The sequence below is a fragment of the Macrosteles quadrilineatus genome, unplaced genomic scaffold, assembly GCF_028750875.1.
Source record: "Macrosteles quadrilineatus isolate MER2022 unplaced genomic scaffold, UCM_ALF_1.0 Scaffold_1__1_contigs__length_201487025, whole genome shotgun sequence".
Classification (NCBI taxonomy): Eukaryota; Metazoa; Arthropoda; class Insecta; order Hemiptera; family Cicadellidae; genus Macrosteles; species Macrosteles quadrilineatus.
This window is the reverse complement of record NW_026542594.1, coordinates 26,348,041-26,374,535: the sequence shown is the minus strand read 5'-3', so window position 1 is coordinate 26,374,535 and position 26,495 is coordinate 26,348,041. Positions and strand designations below refer to the sequence as shown.

At 34.8% G+C, this 26,495-nt stretch overlaps 1 protein-coding gene across 1 annotated transcript; it reads left to right on the top strand.

The window, feature by feature from the left end:
* The first annotated feature begins 20,948 nt into the window (after positions 1–20,948).
* Positions 20,949–24,206, top strand: LOC128995419 (uncharacterized). Its single transcript, XM_054420433.1, has 2 exons — positions 20,949–23,764; positions 23,999–24,206. The coding sequence occupies exons 1-2, from the start codon at positions 20,949–20,951 to the stop codon at positions 24,204–24,206; spliced, it is 3,024 nt and encodes a 1,007-aa protein (XP_054276408.1).
* The last annotated feature ends 2,289 nt before the right edge of the window (positions 24,207–26,495 follow it).

Here is a 26,495-nt window from a genome sequence, read left to right as displayed (position 1 = left end):
GACAAACCCGATACTCTGGAGTTGATCCAAATCACACTGTTAGGTTTCACAAGATATAAATCATCAGTAACCTTGCAGTATTATATGAATGGGTTAACCCTTTCATTGATGACACCTTTGTGGAGTAGGCATATTGCCAACTGTAGATAAAAGAGCACATAATCTATATATATTATTAATACGCTACATGAAACTTTGTGAACAATAAGGCTTTTTTGTTTTAAGATCCAACCCAAATAATATTATTTGATATTATATATCAAAATGTTCGTCTAGGTGTTTAGATTTGCAAACTGAAATATTTTTTGAAAAAGTCCCTCGGGTTTTGTCCCAGTGGCTTTTAAAGATCTCATGTTATCCTTATGAAGAACATAATTGTTTGCATAATGGCCGGCTGGATAATTTCATTGCTGTTAGTATTTTAGTTGCAATTAAGGAAACGTGTGCTATAAACATTTACTGACTTGGTTGAAATAAAAAATATTTACTATTTGAATTTGGCTTAGCGTAAATATTATTAATTAAATATTGATTAATCGTAAATATTACAATAGAAAAAAGCTAGAAAGCCTGGACAATTTGATCTACTAAAAAGAAAACTGACCTAACACTGTGCTGCATTTCTTGAGCAATCATTGAAAGAGAGCCGATTTGCAAACTATGGATACATAGGAAATTCATAGAGCACCACCCAGTAGAAGAAATAGAAATAATGTTTTTTTTATGTATAATCGTTATTATGGACAACCTAATGCGGCTATGAGTGGGAAAATTTGTAGAAAACACTTAACACAAGATCAAGTTTTGAAAAATGAAATGATATTTAAAAGAAATGATAATTATATCGAACTGTTATGTACATCTTCAGTATTTCCATAATCTTTGAGTCGACTCTTTTAAAGTAATCGGAAATTATGACTGTTCGTTTTAAAATAACACCTGTAATACTTCGAAATCGCTCGAATTCGAGCAACAGTTACCCTAGGTTAGTTTATTTTGATATGCGTACCAGTTTTGCAATGTTATTTTTCCTTTAGATCAGGTCATCCGTATTGTGACAAATTACCATAGGCCTAGCTATTAATGTAATTAAATAATATATTATTCATATATAATATAATTAAAGTTTTTCCTGTAAACTTTGCTATAAAAATTCAATCTTCCCTATAATATTGTTTTTATTTTCCTTTTATTGCCGTTTAAACAATGAAATGTATTAAATAATTACTGTGTCACCATTTGAAATTTACCCATAAATATTGCAACGAATTGCATCTGAAACAAAACCTTATATGTAGAATGCAATATTTTACCGATTCTCTTACAAGATTACTGGTTATTTAAATTACTATTTAAAACATAAAGGCATCCTATTAAGTATTATCGATTGTGTTTGCCTAAAAAAAGTAATATAAATCAAAATTTGTCCAACGAATAAGGAGATACGACGTTCTTAAAATTAAATACAGGTCATTCTTTATTTGCTTTGCAGTGTCAATCTCACTCTTGAGATCGTTTTCTTGTGTATGTCTCCACAACACAAAGAGTGTATTGAGTCTGTGGATTGTTGAACCGTATCAAAAGGAAAGCAGGTTCAATCATTTTAAACAATTATGAACATCTACAATAAACATCGATCTTATACTATTTGCACTGTAATAATGAACTTAAACATACCGAATTTAAGAGAAAAATTGCCTATACAAATCAAACGAATACATCTGTCGTCCAACTAAAACGGATTTACTAATATTTCTCACACGTACGATCATAGTAATAAAAAATGCTTTAACAGATACAAGCTTTAATATTGTGATTGGTATCAACTAAAATAATAAAGGATTGTAAATAAACAACACAAAATATCAGGTATATGGACGTTAATTTCGATGGTATTGTCAGAGGGGAATCAATGAAATTGATTGTTGCACATAACGTACAAAACCCCAATCTCAGCGATCGCCAGCCATTGCGCTTCCCGCAGACATGGAACAGATATTGCCAACTTGTGAGGCACTCCAATAGGTACGGGCTGAGAGACAAATGGCATCATAGTGTACGTTCACTTAATAGTTACTCCTCTTCGAAATTTAATATTTAAAATAATTGCTCAATACTCCTAATTTCGTGCTAAGAAATTAACCTGGACTTCAACTCAATCACTTAAGTTGAGTGAATCATATTTTATGTGGTCAAGTTATGTCCGCGTGTAAATATATTTTACTTCAAATAGAGCATCCAACCAAAATGAATTGCGGTTGATTTGTTGAGTTTGCTAAAATTATATTAATTATTATGAACAATTGCTATAATATTATTACTCAAATAATGATGCATTTAATAAAGTACTTGAGTTTCTAACGTTCTTTTAATATTAATAAGAACCTCATACAGACATAGACATATGCCCATAAATACATTTTACATATTATTCTGACATTAACGGTGTAGCTAAGAAATTATGTAAAACTAGCAGCATTGGAGTAACAGTTATGCTAAGTGGCAATGTTGAACGTATAAAGTGATTCATAAGACATATACATGCTAAAAGGCATACATATGAAACGGCTATACATATTTTCGTTTTATTCGTAAACATAGGTCGGAAATTGTCGTTTTAACGCAATTTTTTCACCTTGTTATAAACACGTCCCAATTTGTTTTTTTATACTAACTCTTTTCCCCGTAATATACATACAACCTGGTAACGTTTCGATGGATTTTCATTTATCATATTTAATTAATTGTTTATCGGTACATTATATTTGATGAAATGGTTTAATAGGTTATCTTTGAATAGAGACAATTTCAGTCTTATTATAAGACATATATGGGAGAGTTCATATTTATATCCCTATTGAATTTATTGTTTCTAGAACTACTCACGATCACAGTATTTGTAGGCTGACAATAATTGTAACGATATCTGGAGGGATTTTTTCTGCGTTGTTAAAATTTATTATTTTAGTACACTGATAGTATTGTGTCACAAAAAAACTGAACGTAATCTTTAAAATACTGCTAGACCTTCATTTGCTAAAAGTTTAATTAATATAGCATATAAGTAAAAAAAAAAACTCATATTACTTTGTTAGTGTACTTTGTTTAACTTTTTTCAAAATAGTGATTTGTAAAATGTACTTACTTATTATCAACACATATTGTACATAACTAAACGTAACGTTTCATATTTTCATTTCTCGTGTCTTTCACTTTTCTTTTATTAGTATTTCTTCCATTTATTTATATTGTTCTATTCTTGATTTTCTCCTACGGTAGGCTGTTAATGGAGATAAGAGAGTAGACTAGTCGACAACCCCTCGCCAATATCAGATTGCCCATGTACGTATAACGATGCCTGGCTCGTAGTAATACCTTGTTACGCCACTTTTATTTGCCTGTTATTGCGTCGTAAACTCCCATACGACAGGCTTTGTTATGCATAACTGAATATTTAAATTTATGAAAGTGATTTTCCGTAAAAATTATAATTTAATTCAGCGTCAATATAAAATTTGTATATTGCTACTGCTAATCCATGGTAATACTAGGCGGTTTTGGTGAAATTTTAATCTTCAATAGTGCTTTTCCTCTAAAACTTATAAAATAACGGGAAAATCTGATTTTTACAAAAACAGTTAGAAAGCTTTTGCTCAAACTTAGTATACGAGTATTATATAGTCCTCTGACTCTAAACAAAATGGAACAACCCCCATTGCTGTAAGCATTTCGGTTCAAAGTTTATTGAACAGCTTTTGTGATTTTTCCTATAAAATATCATAGCTACTCTCACCACTTGCCCATGATGACGGTTGTTAACAAGCTAATGGGAGTAAGTGTGTGCCAGATTGCTGATACTTGTTATTTACAATTCAAAAGTAGTTTCAGTTTTGTCTCTTTCAATTGATGTCATAGCATTTAGGGAAAAGGCTTTTGTAGGTTTCCTTCTACATCGGTTAATCGTTTAGTCATTGAAACGTTTGTATGGATTAGAGATTCACTACATCGAACTTAGATATTGCATAATGCATTTATTTCTACATAAAAACTTATCTTCCGAATGAGCTCATGTGATATTTTTACGCTCAAATTGTTTCAATGTTACATATAAATGTCTCTGAGGATATTCTCTACTTTTGATTAGCGGCATTTTGGTACTAAAATAAAATCATCTAACGGGCGTATTGGAAAGCTACAATTCAAAACCTTGGGTTATCCCCGAAGCCCATAGTTTTACTAGTGTTATTTTCTAATGTACCATAATTAGTTTTACCATCAATTTCTTGTCACTTGTTGTCGTGGTCAAGTTGTTTAGGTATTGTTGAAAATTAGTTATGCTTTACCATAAAATATTTAATTAGTCAATAACTATTGCCATTATGGGGCTTTGACAGAAAGGAACTTAAAAACACGATAAAATTAAAAACTCTACGTGACCAGAAATATAAAAGAACTGTTTCTGACCGTACAAAATATTATTGGGATTAAATTGTATCTTCATATGATATCTTCGTAGATTTATGTCATTATTAAATTTGTCAGCCAAAACATAATTAACGGCCACAGCAACTATTTTAAATGGTAATATTTTCGTTGTGAGGTTCAAGGAGTATTATTGCTATCGAAATTGAAATACAAATATGTCCACACAGGACGTTAAATTCCACAATAGCTTAGGCAGCTGTCGATAAGGACTAGAATAGTCTTCATTTGCAGACGTATTTCAAAAATAAGACAACAAGAATATATATACTTTGTTATTTCATCATTTAAGTGAAGCTTTCAAAATGTTATGAGCTATATGTAGCTTGGTATTTTATGTTGTACTATTATTACCGAATAAAAAAAAGTAATTTTGTATGATTATTTCAAAGATTTCCACTGCATTTATTATTGCTGAAAATACAATGGCAAGATGATATGCCGTCGCTTGGTTATCATGGAGTACGTGCAATCTATGAAATTGTACACGAATTTCCAAATTTGAGAAAATTGCTTTACTTCTCAGAAGCTACAAACTTATTCAGTAGAGATGTGTAAATAGTCATTTGTGAGTAGTTGCTAAATCGTCACCAACGACCATACATGATTCAGTCCATGACGATATCGTTAACAGTATTCAAACCTGCATTTTATGAAAATTAACCTAGCATTACCGCTGCAGCGTGGTTGACAGCAGTTTGTTTTGTACAACCAATAATTACGTGTATTTGTGGTTAGATCATGCAACGTTTTTCATTTTAAGGGATTCAGAACAAAAGTTCCGGTCATCATTGTTACAAAATATAACCCCATGCATCATTTACTCATCTGTAATATATATTTTTAGTTTAAAAATTCAAAACACTAACTACTTACTGATTTAATAGTTACCCCTTATTTTATTTAAGATGCTATAATATATTATACGAACAAAATTAATATTATGTCCATGAATTTTCAGCTATGTTCTCTTTAGTAAGACAGCACGACAGCGTTTTCCATCACAGCTCTGCATTTAATACATAATACTAACAGATTTAGTAACAATCTTATAAATAATAAGGTAGGAATACTGTAATAGAAGATATGATTTAATATTAGCAGAGGGAAATGCTAATACAATTACTCAATCAAGTTTATATTGTTACTATAAAATGGTGTCATCTGCAATCTCTATAACCACTCGTGGGTTCTGAGTATTTCATTTAACAACCATGTAACGAGGCTATGTGATATCAATACAACTAGGCTTGGTTAAAGTACGATTCTCTGTATTGTCAACGACTTGTTATGTGATATTCACAGATAGTAGCCTTCTTACATGTAATACTACCTGAGATCCAGATTGTATAAGAATATACTGAAAGGACTAAAGATAGATTATTGTACCTTGCGTGTTAGTTTGATCTTATCGAACTAAATGTTAGTTGTACATTTACATAACTTACACTCATAATTTGGGTTTAAATTTCATGTAAACATTAGAGAAGGATAGTTTTTTTATCGTTCGATAATAAACCCTTGTAACATCGATATAACACGTTATAAATGAACCTCATAAAACTAAACTATTTATTTATCCAGCGTACATCAGATACAAAGTTCTGTTTTACATGCAAACTTTTGTCATATACAAGTAATTTAAATTAAGTAAATTAAAAAGCGACATTCTTAAAAAAATAAAACTGAAAGAGCATATATTTAACACTTTTCCTAAATGCCATCAATCCTTTTTGTTTTACCCCTGATGGTAAAGCATTGTAAACAAACCTCAGTGCATTATTCTGGAGCCTTGTCAGTAATTTGATTTTTCAGTCGTTAAACAACTGGTAGAGAGACAGTAGTTAATGGATTGATGAACCGGATGGATGGTTTCAATCCGTTTCTTCGGAAGGATGACGATCTCTGCCCCCCAAACCACGATCAGCATACAGGCATTTACAACGCGCATGACATGGTTCAGTTTCAGTTGGACTAGCTCAACAATGAGGGCTGCAACGTCATCGGAGCGGCGTATCCAACTAAAACGGTCTCGTCTGTCATCTCAGATCTCAGAAGGCTGTCGTAGGCAGCTTTCTACAAATCTGGACAGAGTTTAAAACATGTATATTGTTTGTGGTTCAACTTATAATAACATTACCGAACCTAATATGTGGAAATATTCCTTGAAATTTATCGTCTGTTCTTCATCGTGGAGAGACTTAAAATGTTAACCGAACTTCTTTGTGACATAGCACATAAAGATCCATCTTACAAATTAAACTATACAACGGACGAACTTTGCATTTATTATCTTTTGCAGTAAACCTGCAGACTAAGCCAACTTCCATTTGCATCAATGAATCTTGATTAGAAGGCTTACTTTCTGCATAAAATTAACAACATACTGCCTAATTTATTTCATGTTTAAATAATTCTACATTCAAAATTCAAGCTCAGATTTAACTTATCAATTAACTTTTTAAAAAAATTAGTTTTCTTCTATATTTATTTATTGGAAAGACTATTTTAATCCGAGACTAATTTAAGACTATTTTAAAATCATTTTAATCCGAGTATAAAAATTAATCTAGGACGTTTAGTTTTTTTTTCCCATTGCAATTAATTCCTTTAGATACATCTAACGAGTGACTTAAAACACCCAGTTAAAGAATTTATCAATACAATTGTTTGGTTATTGTTTTCTATATCCATAATTACTTGCCTCCTCTATGTTGACATTTGCCTTTGTAATTAATTTAATTAGCATCTATTGTATTCATAATCTTTTTGGTATTTTAATTTACAGTCCATTAAAAGGCTCTTTGTTATTTATCAAGATTTTACTTTTATATTTTATTCAACACTACGCATTAAAATATCCAACAAAAATTATATTAACAGTGTAAACTAACGTTTGGAGCTTATTATAATGGTAATTAATCAAATATTAACACATTTATTAAATCGCAATAACAGCTAACCTGTAAACTATGTCCCCTATATCCACTGAAATATCTGTCAAAATCCAACCTAATTTGAAAGCAAATTTTCATAAATATTTGGTGTAAAAGATTACAATGCAAAATATTTCTAAATATGTTATTATTATCTAAGTACTAGACTGACTTAACTTGTAATTAACATCACAAATATCATAGCTTCACTTTTCAGGGTACAAGTGAGAGGTTGGAAGGAAAGGATTCTCTTTTTGGAGCTGCATTTTATAGCCTGGCCACCTTAAAGGTTTTCCAAAAAATGTCTTTAAGAAAAGCCCTAATAATGTTTATATTCATTAAAATTTACTTAACATTTTACAACAAAATCTGCAATTTTTTTGTTTAGTAGTTTAATTTATTTTAAAACAACTCCATGAAAATCATGTAAAACCATGTTTGAACTAAGCAGTTCTGAAGAGCAGGTTACAACTGAAAAAGCTTGTTCATAAGATTTTTTAGTTTATTTTTTACAAATTTCTTCATTTATTTTTTATGGGCACAGATTAAAAAAATAACTTGTAAGATTGCATTTTTAGTCGTAAGTACAGGCTAAGTAAGTACAGGATGTAAAACAATAACTTGTTTTACATCCTAAAACACGTTCTCTCATACTGTTACGCGCTGTAATTAATGTTATTTAGAAGTAGGATCTTCCTGAGTTATGCTCCTACTACCCGCTGAGGCCGGTATCAGCAAGGATTAAATGAATGAACATTTGTTAACAAAGAAGCGCGATCAGCACTCCCGAGATTGCAGTGTAAGAGCAACAGGCTAATGGACTAACTTCATCTTCTCAACACTTTCATCTTGTTTGCGATTCTCTCCGATAAAGTAATTCCTTTCGATTGAAGCTTACTCCTATTTCTAACACCCAACTAATGTCATGCAGAACACTCCTGGGGTAGTATGGTGGCAATAATGGAAGCCGGTGTGATGTAATCGGTAGAGTGGCCATTCCATCTTTAATGCTGAAATAACATGGTGAACATGTAACAATAAAGACTTCCGCCAGAATGAAACCAGTGTTAACAACAATCATTTAGTAGTACTATTATAATCCTCCAAGCTTAAACAACTTAAATCCTGTTTGGTTTTAATTAAAATGACTTGAGCCTGTACAAGCCCACTGGGTAGGCCTAAGCTACTGGTCTAAATAAATAATATAAACAAAACTAAAGGTGTTAAACAATTGATTTTAAATTACTTCTAGGCCACATTATGTTTAGCTAGGATCATAGGCCTAGGCTTACGTTCTTAGATCAATTTATATGCCATATATGCCATATGGGTTGTATGTATTTAATCTAAACATTATAAGCGTTGGATATTTTTAGAAGACCATTTTCCACTGTGCTTCGGCAGTTAAATATTAGTTTGATATACAATACATAAATTGTGTTGTTTATCATTTTTAGGTGGTATAATATGATAATATCGTTTGTATGTATTAAATATTAACATCTTAAGCCATAGGATATTTTTAAGAAGACTCTTTTACACTGTACTGCGGCAATTAGGTTAAGTTAGATTAGTTTAGTTTGTCTTTGTTTGTTTTATGATAAGGAAACATTTATAAAATCAAACGTTAATCTATGGTGTATATTTTGAGATACAAATTTACAAAGACATTTTGTACAGAAACGATGGATTTACCACCTACCGATAATCATTATAGGGAAACAACAACAAATATTTCCAAAATGACTTCGGTTATTTTAGGATTTTAGGAGTTATGAAAACTCTCTTCTTATGGACATGAATAAGATGTAATGATTTTTGTTTAACTGAGACCAAAACTAGACCAAAAATATATGTAGTGTACAGACTTCTCTATGTTTAACCCACACTGTAAATTAAACATGTAATTGGAATTTCTTTCATTTGTTTTGAACTTTCGTATATATTTTGTTGTTATTTCGTCACCAGCATGGCAACCCATAAGGCTCATGTAAAATTTTTTTAAATTCATTTGTGTCCTTATTTTTTTTAGCTATTTTGGTACGTGATTCGAGCAAAGATGGATTCGAGTGTGCCCAAATTTACGAGTATTTAGGTTTGCTGCTACAGGGAAGGAAAAAAAGAGTTGTTTTATTGAAATGTTATAGCTTAGTATGAAATAAATAAATGTTATGAATTTAATGAAAATGTATCTATAAGCAAGCTTATTACATTTATCATCGCTCCAATTTCCACTTTCTCTATAAGTATAACATGGGAATTTTAAAGCACAGTGACCTTTTAATTCAGTCGTAATCAACTTCATTTGTGTTGTATCTGTTTATTAATGTGAATTTATTATGCAATAATTGTGACCTGTGTATTATATGTATCCGATATGAAAGAGAAAATAAAAAAAACATTCTAATTGGACAACAACGCTTCAATATACAAAATGTGTGTTTTTTTTTCATTTCTTCGCGATAGTTTTGATTTAAACTAGGCATTTGTTTTTCTAAGCCAGTGGCATTTTACAAGAGGTCAATGAGAGAAATAAATGTTTAGTGGATGTGCCAGGAATTGAACCCTCCCGCGAACCGAAGTCCGAGACGATAACTAATAGGCTAGCAACACAATCAAAGTTTTAATGGTAAAACGAGGTAAAACTTACAAAGCACTTTTCAAAAATTTTAAAAGCCCATAACACAAAAGCCCCAGATCCCATGGCTTGACCTTGCTGGTTCGCGAACTCATTCGGGTGGAACCATCCCTACACGTCCATGCCAAATTTAATCAAAATGGTACCAAAATTGCTCTAGTTCTCATATTCATGGACACACTTATGTATATAAACATGTCTAATATTTCTTCTAATATAGTGTGTTTTTCTCTGAGGATATCAAAGTTAAAAGGTGTATCGGTCCCGGGTCTATTTTCCCTATGGTAATAACTTTTTTTCCTGCGGAGAAATTCACTAAAAGATAAAATTCTGTTAAGTAAAATCTTTTACACCACAGTACACTATTTTGACGAACTTCCCACGCAAGGATTTAGTCCAGAAAACAGCTGTTTACCACCAGCTTAATCAAATAGGGTTTCGTTGTGTACTACTGTACTGTAATGAGTTTTACCGGACACCAATCAGCTGATTAAATACTGTATTTGGGTGGCAATGAGTGGTTATAAACAAAATCATAGCCTCTCCTAGAGGTTATGACTAGTGATTTTTGTCCTTTAGTTGGTGGAAATATATAAGGATTTGTACAGATCTAGTAGTATGACGTAAACTTTCGTACGTAGCTCGTCCAATATGTGTGTACCGGACTCGTATGGTAATCCCGTACTCGACTTCGTCTCGCACGGGAACAACCACACTCGTCCGGTAAACACTTATTTTCAGCACTAGTAACGTATTATACTATAACAATATTAAAACGTCATAAATTTATTATATGGTACAAATTATTTAAAATTATATTTAAAATCGGGTATAAATAGTTTCTCTTTACCATGCTTACAAGTGATGGTATGACACAAGAAGCAATTAAAGCAATTGATTGATTAAATTAAATTGCTGAATACATTAATCCATTAATTGATTGGAAATGCGTTTTAATGGAGTCCACGCTTCGCACAGGAAACAAGTATATCCGGAAAACCTCTAAATTAATCCACTTAGAACATTGTTGTCAACTGCTCCTGCTGCTTTGCAATCAGCATTTCTGATTGCAAATTTAACCATTTTACACTATGCTTTTCTATAAATTCAAACAAGGGCACTGAAAATATTGTTTATCTATATCTATACTATTATATACAAACCTAATGGTGTTTGATATGTATGTGTAATTAGCGCAAAGCCTATTGCGCCAACTGGGCTTATACAAAAATATAGCTACCATACCAAGAATGGTAAAAGGACTATTTACACTTCGATACTGACCGTGGAATTTGCCCCTTTGGCTTTAAAAGTTCTCAGGTGAGTATTTTAAAAGTAAATATAGATTGGTCTCCATGGCAGCAATGAGAACACTCACAATGTTTACATTTGCTTTTACATTTAATTGTAAATCAGAAAAACTGCCAAATTGCATATTTCCCAGTTTCAGACGTCTGATCCAAAGAAATTATTAAATATAATATTTTACACAAATATGTGGTAGGTTTATTTAATCTAAAACTTGATCATTCATTATTTGTTCAAAAACTATGTCAATAATTATAAAAATAAAAAAGATTCTATAACCGTTGCTGTATCAACTCAGGCTCTGCTTTCGATTTTTAAAAGTGTATGTGTAAGTTATGAAAATAATTTTATTGATTTTTTCATGGAAACAGAATGACAATTACAGTATAGTTGTTTTGTATTGATTTGGAATCTATTTTTTATCAATTCAAACTGCTTAACATGTGTTGGATTAACTTAAGATAACACTTGCACTCCACATTATTTTTTTACATTTACGTAAATTTAGTAATTGTGTTTTTCTACACCTATGCTTAAATATAACAAAAGAATATCATAAATAACTAATTTGTACGCAGTTGTATTTTGTGTTCCAAAATCTGTGGTATATGTGTAACTATATACAATTATTAAATGGTTATACAAAATACTCTTATTTTATCTTAACATAGCTTGCAGTTCAGTTATTTTATTGAATTTGATAAATTTATTATTTGTGTTTTGCTACACCACTGATTAAATTAAACCCAGGAGAAATGTCATAAAACTAAGCTGTACACTGTCAGGGTTTAAGCTACTGTATCATTTTTCATTAGTAACTTAGTGTTACTATAGTTTTCTATGGATACCAGAGGATAATACTGAAAAGAGTATACCTACAATTTGCTGAAAGATTTCGAAGGAGCCGTGATATATAGGAATATACCAAGGCCACAATGCCTAAGGATTGTTCGCTGCTTTTTCACATCGATACTGAAAAAAAAACCAAAGCACTAGCTCCTTCACGTTAAAAAAGATTTGTCTTTATTTATTTGTAAACCCAACAAATTGTTTATCTATATGAAAATATTTTTTTACTCTTGAATCTTGGTCTACAGAGAAATTATTATTACAAATTAATAGAAACGTGTCGAAGTTAAGTCATTTAGTATTTTTCCGGGCATTTAATTATTTATAACTAAACAGTGAGTACACATTTTCATTGATAATGTGAAAATCAGTGGTGAAAATCACTGAAATACAAAAATCTACTGTTTATTACTTGTATTCTAACATCATGTAAAACTGTTCAACAACGTAGTTTTACTTAATTATCGAATTAAATATAGCTTGAATCAATCTCAAATTCTTGCATGTTTGATTTTTTTCTAACATTATCTAAAAAATTACATAAATATTGTATAAAAAAATGAAATAGGTAATATGAATTTTTATCTAAAAGATGTAAAATACCATCGCCCAGCAAACCCGCAGGCTCAGCGAACTCCATTTGCCAGATTGGATTTTCACTAAAATATCTCCTTAAAAATGTCATATTTTCCCCTATTTAAATGATAGCCGAAACCGACCGATAGCTATCAACTAACTTCAACCGAGTAATTAAGTTTTCTGCTACGAGGAAGGTAAATAACTGTTTTGTTGGTTTTATTTAAGGAATGTTAATTGTTTAGTATGAAATGAATACATTTTCCAAATTTTATCAAAATCTGGTATAACATTAAGGTGTGCGCCAAAGTATAAACCGTACGACAAAGTATAAGCCGTACGACAAAGTATAAATATGCACCAATTAGCAGCTTTCTGAACTATAAACAGTACAAGGAAGCCAACTTTGTCGGGTGACTGTAGAAAAAATAAGTTTAACATATTTAACTACTAATGCAGTAGTTATATATTGATGTGCACATAAAGTTAAAGGTCTTTACTAGTAAAACACAGTGCCGCTAAATTAAACTCAATTTAACATTTGAGTCAAAAATGGCAGTCGTTAAAAGATATCTTGAATGTGCCATTTTGAATCTATGAACGGCTGCCGTTTTTTACTCAGTCGTTCTCTTGAGCTCAAATGTGTGGTATTTTACTATTCTACTAATAAAGATCTTTAATTGTATGTGACCTATGAATACATTCGTTTAGGATTCCCTTACGACTTCTAGCGGGCGCCTCCCTGAGGAGAGTAGCATTTTATACTAATAGCATTGCAAATTCAATGCATCTTTGAATAGCTGCCATTTTTGACTCAGTTGTTCGTTTGGTTTAGAGTTTGCGGAATTGTATTATACTAACAAATACCTTTAATTTGATGTGCATATCAATCTATTCTTACATTTAAGTTTTTCTTCCGGCTCTAAGCGGGCCGTCCCCCTGAGGAGGTTGCGCATCGCTGAATAATTTGTTAAACTGACTTTAATGCTCAGTAAATATGTACCTAGTTTTGAAGCTCTATCTATCTACATATTAATAGGCAAGCACGTTTCTTTAAAACCTTTTATCTCAGCGCATGTGCGTCGTAGGGAAAATCTACGCATATTGTTGGAAAGATATTTTCCTGTAGATATGCAGAATAACTTTATAAACTAAAATAGGCTAAAAAATAAGCACAACAAATTTATTTAAACTAAAAAAAATAACACGGGCCTTATGGGTTGCCATGCTGGTGACGAAATAACAACGAAATATAAACAGAAAATCAAAACAAATGGAGTAAATTTCAATCACATGTTTTATTTACAGTATGGGGTGGAATAGAGAATTCTGTACATTACATATTTTTGGTCGAGTTTTCGACCATTGGACGACCTCTATTATTTGTTTTTTTAATATTAACCGTCTTTGGACTTTTTCCACTAATACATAGGTACAATAAATATGATTTTATATAAAGAGGCTCGACTAAAATTAAGGAATTGAATATAGTAAAACATCTTTTCATGAAGTGTCAATATCAGGTAATTGATTTTAATGCTGAACTAAAGTTAGGTTTAGTTCGGTTAAAGTTAGGGTCTAGTGGCATCAAATAATTAGAGTTTTAAAAGTAATTAGGTCAACACTTTAAAATAGGTTTATCTTTTCAAATAAAATAATGAAAAAAAAAAACAATTAAACCACCATGAGTACTACAAAATAGAAAAACGTACAAGGCAATAAAATGGCGCCTATGTAGAATTTAAAAACTATAGTTTGCACATAGGACTACCAAAATCCCAATGACATTACCTGTCTACTGATAGTGTATGTGTGTTGATTATGAATTCCGTTGCTCACGGGGATAATCACAGTAATGTGTTGGAGTGATTGCTTATCACTCAGTTAGTACACTACAGGAAACCATCACTCATCGCTATGATTAGGCCTGCGTCAGTGCGACATCAGGTAATACACATGACATTGTCGTTGTCATGCCATTTTAGATGGTCTTACAGATTTTCTTTTTTATCGTCTCAAATCCTTCAGGGCCAATATTAAAGACATTTCCAAAAAAATCTATGTTTTAGCGAATTTTCCTATGGGGAAGTAGCTATTACTGTATGTGGCAAAGTATGGCCTCGACGCGGGACGGATTTACCTTTTAATTTTGATGTCCACAGAGGCCAAACCACGATTTATGAACGAGTTTATAATGTACGTATGGACATGTAATGTTACTGCGGAAGAATTATCAGTTGTTGTCTGATGCTCAATGATTGCTACACTTATAGAACCAACATCGCCCGTCATATATCAGTAAAATGTGTTTAAATCATCAAATATAGTATAAAACGAAATTGTGAGAGGCATGATATCTTCCTATTTTAAACAGATTGTCAAAAGTGATTTATTTTATTTTATTTTATTTTATTTCCAACGGCAGCAGCCAATTTACAAAGATAAACATGATGGTTGAATACAACAAAATAGGTAAGCAAAATTTGATGATAAATATAAGTTAACAAAGATATAACAGGTTATAAATATCCAAAGCGTAACAACAACAAAAAATAAGATTAACAAACAACAATAAATACTCTAACATAGCAACAACAGAAAATAAAGGTTAACAAACAACAATAAATTAATTACTAGTCTTTCCCAGAAAGAAGAAGAGAGGAGGCCTGCCGACGAACCTGCTGAAGTCCATCGAAAAACAGGTCACACCCAGACGCAACTCGATTTCCCAGGCGAGTAAACCTTGCGAAAGGACTGTTGAAGTCGAAGTTGGTTGAGTGGTATCTTCGACCCAGCAGATCTCGAGATCTTGTATTTGTAGGCACTCTGAGGTCGATTTCAGCTAGGAGATCTGGACAGTTCATGTGACCATTGACTATCTTCCAGAGAAGAATAACATCAGCCACGTCACGTCGCAGGGCAAGAGGTGACAAGTTCAGATTGCTGGACAGTTCCTCCACAGGCACATCAAGATAGGCAAAACCCAGCCGGACACCAACCAAACGAAGAAAACGCCTTTGTAGAGCCTCCAGTCTCGTCCTATTGCCAACAGTGTAAGGCGACCACACGGGACTTGCATATTCCACTAGCTGTCTCACAAGGGAACAATACAGAGAGCGAAGAGCAGAAGGGTTGTCGATGCCTCTGGAGAATCTTGCTATGAAACCAAGCATCTTGTTTGCTTTGTTACTGATGTGATCTATATGCCCAGAAAATCCCATGTCGCTGGAAAAAATAACGCCTAGGTCTTTTATACACTGGGACCGTGGAATGGATGTACCAGAAATGGAGTATACGTACATGACTGGGGATTTGATGCGGTGATAGGTTATACAAGAGCACTTACTGGGATTTACAGACATGTTATTCCTGACACACCAATCCTCAATTTCAGAAAGGCTATTTTGAATTTCTTGAGAGTCTTCTGGTGTAGACACAGTAGTGAAAATCTTCAGGTCGTCAGCAAATTGTAAGGCCTTTACAGTTAAATTGTCTAGTAGGTCATTGACAAAAACATTGAAGAGGCAAGGTCCCAGCAAAGAACCTTGTGGAACTCCTGAAGAAGGTGAGAACTGAGTGGAAGTGGTAGAACCAATCCTCACGACAAGAGAACGTTTTTGAAGATAACTAGAAATCCATGACAAAAGAGGTTCAGCCACTCCGTAGCCCAGCAACTTAGACACAAGAATTGTATGGTCGACCTTGTCGAAGGCTTTTGCCATATCAATGTAGGCTGCATCAACTTGGTAGTTCTTGCGAAAGGCAGACAAGACATATTCTTGAAAGAGCAGGAGATTAGAGACAGTAGACTTGCCTTTCATAAAGCCATGTTGGGAAGGATGGATTATTTTGGTTAGAAAAGGATTCAGTCTATCTACCACGATACTTTCAAAGACTTTGCCAATTGCCGGCAGAATAGTGATTGGACGGTAGTTCCGTATGTCGCTGGGATCATTTGCTTTATGTAAAGGAATGATAAAGCCCGACTTTAAAGAGCTAGGGAAGATTCCTTTGTTAAGTGATTCGTTGAACAACACTGTGAGGGGTTCAGCTAAGAGAGATCGGCAGTGATGAAGCATAGATGGCGGTATATTGTCAATTCCAGCTCCCTTTGTAGTGTCCAGATTCTTAAGCTTGCTGAGAACTTCTTCAGTTGAGGTTGTTATGACACAGAGAGAATCGAAGACGGGATAGCTAAAGCTAGGTGAAACTCGTGACGATGGAGAGTAGACCGAGTTGAAATAACTGGAAAACAGCTGACATATGCTTGTTGTGTCACTGGCTACTTCGTCATCCAAATGCAGACTAGACGGCATGTCAGGAGTATTTCTTTGAGCCTTAACTAGTCCCCAGAAAGCTCGTGGATTAGAAGATATGTTTGATTGAACATTGGATAAATATCGAATGTGGCATTCACGAGACAGCGACCTACAATTATCTCTCAGCCTTGAGAATTCATAATAATGGACAAGATTGAAACTTCTCTTGAAACGTGCATGCGCAGCTTTCTTTTCAATAATGCATTTTTTTAGGTCATCATTAAACCACCTAGGGAAGCGTGAGATACCAAATTTCTTCATCGGACTTGCATTTTTGACGATTTTCTCTAAGGAACTTTCCAAAAGATCAAACTTTTCGTCAGTTGAGATCGGCTGGTGAACAAATCCCATATCTGCTTCCTGAAGGGCTATAAAAGCAGCGGGGAGGTCACATTTCCCCAAGTTGTAGCCGCTGTAGCTGTTGTCACAAGTAGAAGGCATATAGCACTCAAGAGTAAGGGACAGAGGAGGGTGATGAATTTCAGGTTTAATCAACCAATCGTTGGCCCTGATAACTTGCACTTCACTATCAGAATGGAAGACCAGAATGGGGTGATTTTACATTACCCCCCAGAGTACAACTTTAGTATTGCAGTTTTACTACAATAATTACGAATACAATTAAACCGTAAATAAATACCTTCATAATGCTTATCCTTCAGGCTAGCAATGCTAGTAACTTTCAGCTCTTATGTAAATAGTGGTTAGGGGTAGGTCACTGATTTAACCCTAATGAAGCAAATTTATATTTAGATTTGAAATTATATTAGAATACGTAATGTAACAAATATGTTTGCTAGAAAAATGTGTGTATTCAAGAATATAATACCCCCGCCGCAGCAAACCTGCCGACTAAGCGAATTTCCATTTGTCTGAATTGATTTTCAGTTAAATATATTTTAATAACATTAGGTTTAACAAGTACCTAGGTTTGCTGCTACAAGGAAACTAATAAAGTGTGTTTTTGAGTAAAATATTGATAGCTTAGTACAAAATAAATAAATTTGCCAAGTTTGATCAAAATATATCCATAAACAAGCAAACTACAACATTTGACAATATTCTCCATAAGAATAACATGGGAATTTTAAATTTTGCAATTTTTTTATTTTCTCCGTTACTAATAATCGAACAAAAATACTTTTATATACTAAGTTATTTGTTTTTTTAAGCTCTTTAAAAAGGTCTAAAGAGAAATCGGGAAATTTTGTGTTTTGAGGGTCAAAAGTGAGAAAAGCCAATTTTTACCCCATAAAACCCCCCGTAAAGCCCCGTTCCCATGGTCCGATCATGCTGGTTCGCGAACTCATTCAAGTTTATCCCGCTTTACACCTTTAAACCAAGTTTCATCAAAATCGGACAAAAATTACTCAAGTTATCGCGTTCACGGACGTATATATATATATATATACATATATATATATATATATATATAAGTCTATATATATATACATATATAAAAATTTGAACGAATGGTGTTTTTGGCCTCTGGGGACATCAAAATTAAAAAGTAAATCGGTCCCGGGTCTAGGTCTTACCGTGCCACCTACGGTAATAGCTACTTCCCTATAGGGAAATTCGCTAAAAATAAAAACACGTTATAAGGAATATACTAAGTAAAAGTTATTCTTAGTGGTTTAAATCTGTTAATCTTAATGCACAGATAATTATCTTTGATCTTACATTATAACGTTGTAAAGTTATATTTATCTATGGTACATTAAAATAAATAAAGAAAATGTGTACACTCTCTTGAATTAATCGTTCTAAATGTTATAATTTAGTCAAATTTCAGGGTTTTGGCATTAGTTCAGAATCCATGTTCTCTTTTATGAGCTAAGATTTCTATACGTAACTAGTCAATTATGGTGTAACCATTTAAATCTCAACGATGTCAGAAACAAACATTTAACATAAGTATTCATAATATTTAGGTAGTAGATGAATCTTTTATAACCTATACTGTTTTAGGTGGTTTTAAAAATAAGCTATTAAACTCATAGCTTTAGAAAATTAAAAATAAACTAAAATGTAAATATTTAAAGGAATTTAAAAGTTTTGTAAGTGTAACATCGTACAGCCTTTCTCACAAACTGTGTTGTGGTTAAAATAATTGACAGAGAAATTAAAGCTTCCGAAAATTGTTTGATTTTACAAGCTTACAATATACAGTTACCTACGTAAGCAACATTGGTTTCTGCAAGGTTGTTAGTAGGATACCCAGCTCTTGCGGCCACCAATCAGAGAGCAGCATTTCATCCCCACCCCTCCCCCTAGGCCACGCCCCCTTTTGGTCCCACGTGGTCGCCCTCTGGTGTCCCACGTGGTCTAACCTCACTTTTGTTTTCGCGCCAAACGAAAAAAAATCACCTTCCCGCCAAGTAACATAACCTCACTTTCGCGCCAAACGAAAAAAATCACCTTCCCGCCAAGTAACATCACCTCACTTTTATTTTCGCGCCAAACGAAAAAATCACTTTCCCGCCAAGTGACTTTCGCGCTAAACGAAAAAAACCTTACTTCTTCTCCGCCGATTCCCGCCAAACAACGTAACCTCACCTTTCTACCAAGCTTCACTTTACGTATTGCGTAGGTTCCCGCCAGCTTATGTAACCTCCGTAATGATCAACTCTTGCCAAATGAAATAGCCTCCACTGAGTTATATGTCCTGAATAATTACACAGATTGTTTGATTTAAAATATGTTTTAATGCCGCTACATCTACGATTTATATTTACATTATTCTAAAAATATTTACAAATACTACAAATCTTCTTCTTCTTCTTCTTCTTCTTCATCATCACGGTTCTGTAACAAAACAAGGAAGTATTAAAGGTGTGTATCCTGGTTGCTGATTGGTTGTAATAAGCTTGTACCTGATTGGTCATAAATAGGTGATCTGTTGTGTGATTGGCCAATTTTTGCTATTTAAACTTTTCAGTACTTATTTTCTTTCACTTTGCTCTTGGCAATTGAACGTGTTGGACGTGTGCTCTTGTGTTTGATGTTTTGAGGTTATGTTTGAAAGTTATTTCTGGTGTTAAATTTTAGCTTGATTATTTATGGTATATCAGTGGTAAGTGAAGTTTGTTTCTTTATTGTAACGTATTGTGCAATCGGTGTGCTATATTCAGCTTTGTGTGCGCGCAGCTGTGTCTCCGCCACATCTTGTGTCTCAGTGTTGGGCAATTGGTGTGCTATATTTAGCTGTGTGCGCGCGCAGACTGTGCCCCCTCTAGATCTTGTGTCTCAGCGTCCCTTTTACTTTGCTCTAGGCGTTTGACGACGATGGATGTTAGTATGGCTGATAACGTATCCGATGAAGTAGTTGAACCCGTAAAAGTAGTTGAGCCTGTTAATTTGATTAGTACTGATCAAACTTATGTAAATAAATTTAGATTGTATGGGAGTAAAACTGTATTTAAATTCACCAATCCGCCTCCAGAGACTAATGAGATTGATTGGTTGAGACAGGGGTTTGCACAAATTGTAAATAGTATGAAAGAACAAGCTTTTGAAAACGATCAACTTGGGTTTACTTTGGAGAGTCTCAACTTGAAATCAAAAGCACCCGGCTATGTAAATTTTCGCCCGGCTACTGAAATTGATGAAAACGTTTTGTGGCAAATCTTTGGCGGTATTGTGCAATCAAACTCTGAATCCATAAAATCTACCGACACCTTTAAAGTGGAATGCACTAGAATTAACCTTCCTGTAGGTTCTGGAAGGGTAAGACCAGGGTTTTACAATACGTTTGATGAGGAATGCAAGGCAAGACGGGGAATTGTTGTTATAAATAATAAAGATAAATTGTGTCTTCCCCGTGCAATTGTAGTGGCTATGGCCAATGTAACTAAAGATCCTGACTATAATGCAGTTAGAAAGGATAGGGAAAATAGGCAAACAGTTAGGGCTCAGGAACTTGTGCGTCGAGCTAGGGTTGAAATGCCAGAGGGTGGAGCTGGCATCCCGGAACTTGAAAAATTCCAGGGGTTTTTGAGGGACTACAAAATTGTCGTGTACAGCTATGACAGGAAAGGACGTGATGTCTACTTTGAGGGAAATGTAGAGAACCCCAAGTTCAAAATTAACTTGTTGTTTCACAATGGACATTACAATGTGATTAATTGTTTGACTGCTGCTTTTGTTTGTAATTATTTCTGTGAAGCTTGTCATGTACCCTATGATCACAAAGGAGAGCATCGTTGCTCAAACATTTGCCCACAGTGCCAGACTATTTCACCTCCCTGTGTAGAGGAGCATGGAGGTATTCTGTGCCTTAAATGTAACATGACCTATCGAAACCAGGAATGTTTTATCGCGCATCAAGCTGACAAATGTAAAAATGTAAAGAAATGTCTCGATTGTGGGAAATTGGTCTGGATTAAAGAACGGTCTAAGCCTCATAAATGTGGTGAAGTATATTGTAAACCTTGCAGTTCATTTGAAGACCCTAACCACAAATGCTATATGAAACCTGACACGAGAAAGCCCAAGTCAAAAGATTTTCTGTTTATTTTCTTCGACTTGGAAACCCGCCAAGATGAGTCCCTGCCCTCAAATACTGATGCTAAGGTCCATAAAGTAAACTTGTGTGTGTCACAACAGTTTTGCTATCAGTGTATTGAGGCTAAATTTTGTATAGCTTGTAAAAATCGAACAAGAGTCTTTAAATCTGAACCAGTCACTCAGTTCATGGACTATGTGATGCAAGTCCGTAAAAATTTCAAAGATGTCTGTGTCATTGCACACAATGGGCAGGGCTTTGATTTTCAATTTTTGTTAAAGTATGTGCTGGAGGATACAAAGTTCACTCCGAAACTTGTAATGCGGGGAACTAAGGTAATTTTGATGGAGATTGACAATGTGAGGTTTGTTGATTCACTTAGTTATTTCCCCATGTCTCTAGCTGCACTACCTAAAGCCTTTGACCTGCCCCCGGAAAAGAAGAAAGGCTATTTCCCCCACCTTTTCAACACCCTTGAGAATCAAAATTATGTGGGCCCTATGCCAGCAAAGAAGTTTTACTGTCCAGAATCTATGTTTGAAAAATCACACAAAGATTTTGAAAACTGGTATAATGATCAGGTTGCAAACCGCGTTACATTTGACTTTAAAAAAGAAATCCTCGAGTACTGTATCTCGGATGTTGATATCCTAGCCCAAGCTTGTTTAAAGTTCCGTTCAATTTTCCTGCAAGAGTGTAATGTGGACCCGTTTCTCGAGGCTGTGACCATTGCCAGCGCATGCAATTTAGCTTTTCGCAGGAACTTTTTGAAGAAAAATACTATTGGCATCGTTCCTAAAAACGGTTATAGGCTTACAGACGCTCAATCGGCAATCGCGTTACAGTGGCTATCGTGGGAAGAGGAGAAACGTGGAGTTAGAATTGAACACGCTGGTCGTGGGAAAGAAGTTAAGATCAATAGAATGAAAGTTGATGGGTATGATGGTCAAAATATTTACGAATTTCAAGGCTGCTACTTCCATGGCTGTCCCAAATGCTTTCCCTACGACCGTGAACTTGCTTTGAAAGAGGATCCCTCTGACTCACTCCATTTGCGATATGAACGGACTAAGGCGAAAATAGCAAAGTTGGGCGATAACGTTGTACAAATGTGGGAATGTGAATTTAGAAAGTTAAAAAAGACAGAAAACATGAAACATCTCGACAAGTTGCCGATCCTCAACAATTTACCTCTGAATCCGAGGCAAGCATTTTTTGGGGGTCGAACCGGGAATGCCAAAACGTATCACAAATGTGCTGAAGGGGAAACCATTGAATACGTTGATGTATGCTGTCTCTATCCTTGGGTATGTAAATACGGTAAATACCCTGTAGGCCATCCGACAATCTATGTAGGTGATAGAGAGTGTAGACAGAGAGGTCTTAATGTCGAAGGCCTATTAAAGTGTAAAGTACTCCCACCACGCGATCTTTACCATCCTGTGCTCCCGGCCAAAATGAATGACAAGTTAATGTTTGTTTTGTGTGCGACTTGTGGAGATGGTCAGATTCAAAGTGATTGCGACCACGAAAGTGGTGACAGAGCGCTAATTGGGACCTGGACTATGGACGAAGTTCGTAAAGCTGTAGAAAAGGGCTATGTTGTGCTTGACATGTATGAACTTTGGGAGTATAAGGTAGCCACATATGAAAACGGTGGGTTGTTCACTGACTTTATAAATAAATTTTTAAAAATGAAACAGGAAGCATCTGGGTTCCCGGGCTGGTGTGAAACAGACGAGGACAAAAACAAGTACATTGAGGATTATTTTAAAAAAGAGGGTGTCCAATTGGAAAAAGACAAAATTATCAAGAATGGTGGTTTGAGGTCGTTGGCTAAACTGATGTTGAACTCGTTTTGGGGAAAATTTGGACAGCGTGAAAATCAGACTAAAGCTACAATTGTCAGGGACCCAAAAACACTTTTCAAAATGTTAACTAGCCCCGAAATAGATGTAAATAGAGTACAGATTGTCAATGATGAGGTTCTTGTTGTCAGCTGGGAGTACATTGATGAGGTTGGGGAGCCATTGCAAAATGTAAATGTCGTGGTGGCTGCTTACACCACTGCCCAAGCGAGATTGAAGCTCTATGAGCATCTAGATGCTTTGGGTGGTCAAGTGTTGTATTATGATACTGATTCTGTATTGTATGTATATAAGGGTGGTTTGTACAGAGTTCCCACGGGAGATTATCTAGGGGAAATGACCGATGAGTTAACTGAGTATGGACCAGGTTCATACATAACAGAGTTTGTATCTGGAGGGCCAAAAACCTATGCATACCTCGTGTGGTCAACAAACAAACAAAAATTGATTCCCGTTTGTAAAGTAAAAGGGCTTACATTAAACATGAAAACTTCTAAAAAGATTGGATTTGACAGTTTGAAAGAGATGGTCCTTGGTGATGCTGCACAAACAATGGACATTGAGGAAAATAGAATCAGACGAACAAAGGATAGGAATATAGTTACAATCAGTGAAGTCAAACAGTTTAAAATTACTGGACCAAAAAGGAAACATGGTAGCAATTATGATACACTTCCATATGGGTTTAAAATTCAAAAAACTCACCAAAATCTCAACTCCTGAATCACTGTCACTGTCACTCAACTCCTCCCAGTCCCCAATATCCACCTCGTTCCACCCGTTCCACCCTCCCGGGCCCCAATTGACCCCAAATTCCGAATCTGTGTCTGAATCGTTGTCTTCTTCAATCAAATTTAAAAATTCACATATCCTGTGATATAAATAATGTTGAACAAAATCACTAACGACCAGCATCAGAGAAATCATGTTGGACACTGAACACATGTTGCACATGCTGCTCATGTGTTGCGCTCCCCTCTCCACTATCACTACATACCTTTATGGTGGCATATTCTGTGTTTCTCGGTGGTAACGGTGGTGGCCTGAGATCCAAGGGTCGAAGTTCTTCGTAGATTGGCTCCACCGGTCTAAAAAATACCACCCTGGTCTTGACGATAAACGGCGACGGCTCGTCGCGCTTGATGGAGAATATCCAGCCGAAACACGATGCGAAACACATGGTGGCTGAGATCCAACTGGAGTGGGGCTATTTTTGAATGTGTTTGTACATTGAGGCGTTCAAATCTGGAAGGACTTGAGCTACTCCTTATGCATGTGTGAATGATGGTCACTGGCGCGGCTGACTAAAAAGCCCGTAAACCATGTGTGAAGGTCACTGGCACGGCTGACTAAAAAGCCTGTAAACCATGTATGAAGGTCACTGGCGTGGCTGACTAAAAAGCCCGTAAACCATGTGTGGAGGGGTGAGTGTCATTCCACTTGGAACCTTCTCGCCACCATGTTGTCCCTACTTGAGCTCTCAGCTAGAACAATTACTGATAACATGTTTCTTTTAAGTGCTGTAAAGCAAGCAGCAATCCCACCTGTGATTAAAGATTACATATTCAATTACCACAATGAAAACTGTGGCTATGTCTACTACCATATTTGTTTTCTCGACAATGAAGAGTTTTGTAAGGATTGTGGAGAGGCAGCGAATATTTCTTTTCGACGGTTTGGAACAATTGTATGTGTACCAAAATTTAAGACTCCGAGAGATAGATGCACCATCTGTGCAGCACGTCTATACAATTGGACCAGATTGAGGAGATGTTCCTGTCTACAATCTTTGATCCCATCCTTGAGAAGGTGGTAAGAAAAATTTTGGGGAACGGAGACGGCAACTAGTTTGTTTTTGGAGGCCGTCGCGAGCTGCGGCGGTGGAGGGGCCGCAGCTTTTCTGGGGGGCAAATAAAAAGACTATTCTATTTGGAACCTTCTTGCCATCATGTTGTCCTTGTCTGAGCTTTCAATTAGGGAAATTTGCACAAATGTTATCCTTTTCCCTTATGTAAAAGAAAGTGTTGATCTTCCATCAACGCTAAGGCAGGACATTTTGAACTGTCATAGAGAAAACTGTGGTTACGTAACCCTAAACTACTACGAGTCTTTTAGAGGCTCTAGTAGGTTATGTATTGACTGTGGAAGAATGGTTGATCTTCCTTCTCGCTTAAAGCGAAGAGGTAACTACATGTATCCAAAGTTTAAAGTCCCCAAAGAAACATGCCGCATTTGTATGACTCCGTTATTTATCTTCCATAAAGTCACTTGTAAATATTGTAAAAACTAAATGTTTGTAAAACAAAAAAAAAATAAACGGAGGTGGCAACTAGTTTGTTTTTGGAGGCCATCACGAGCTGCGGCGGTGGAGGGGCCGCAGCATTTATAAAAACTTAATAAATTATCAATACACTGTCAAGTTGTATCATTTTAACAATGGATGTCAGACGTGCTATAGCTGAAGAGCTACACAAACCTGCTAGAAAAAATTACACTAGACGGAAAGTGACTCTTAAAGGGTTGAATGATTTGTACCAGGCCGATCTCGTAGAGATGCAGCCTTATGCAAAGCTAAATAAAGGTAATCGGTACATCATGACTATGATCAATTGTTTTTCAAAACTCGGGTTTGCAGTCCCATTAAAAGATAAGACAGGTCCGGCAGTTGCCAAGGCACTTGAACCTATTTTGATAAAACATAAGATGAAACACTTTCAAACCGATCAAGGAACCGAATGGTTTAATAAACATATTGGTGCTCTCATGAAAAAGTATAAAATTAACCATTATTCTACGTTTTCTGATTTAAAAGCTAGTATCGTGGAAAGATATAACAGAACTTTGAAACAGTGGATGTGGAAAGAGTTTACCGCAAAGGGTACATATGAATGGTTGTCATTACTTCCTGATATTCTCAAACGATATAATAACTCGGTACATAAAACAATTGGTATGAAACCAAAAGATGTGAAACAAAAGAATGTAAAGGAAATATTAAAAAGGATAAACAAG

What these genes read in the sequence shown, in the direction of transcription:
- LOC128995419 (XM_054420433.1), top strand. Translation starts at nt 20,949, where the DNA reads ATGGCCAATGTAACTAAAGATCCTGACTATAATGCAGTTAGAAAGGAT. An exon ending in TATGATACTGATTCTGTATT is followed by an intron (nt 23,765 to 23,998) that starts GTATGTATATAA and finishes TGGATTTGACAG; the next exon opens with TTTGAAAGAGATGGTCCTTG.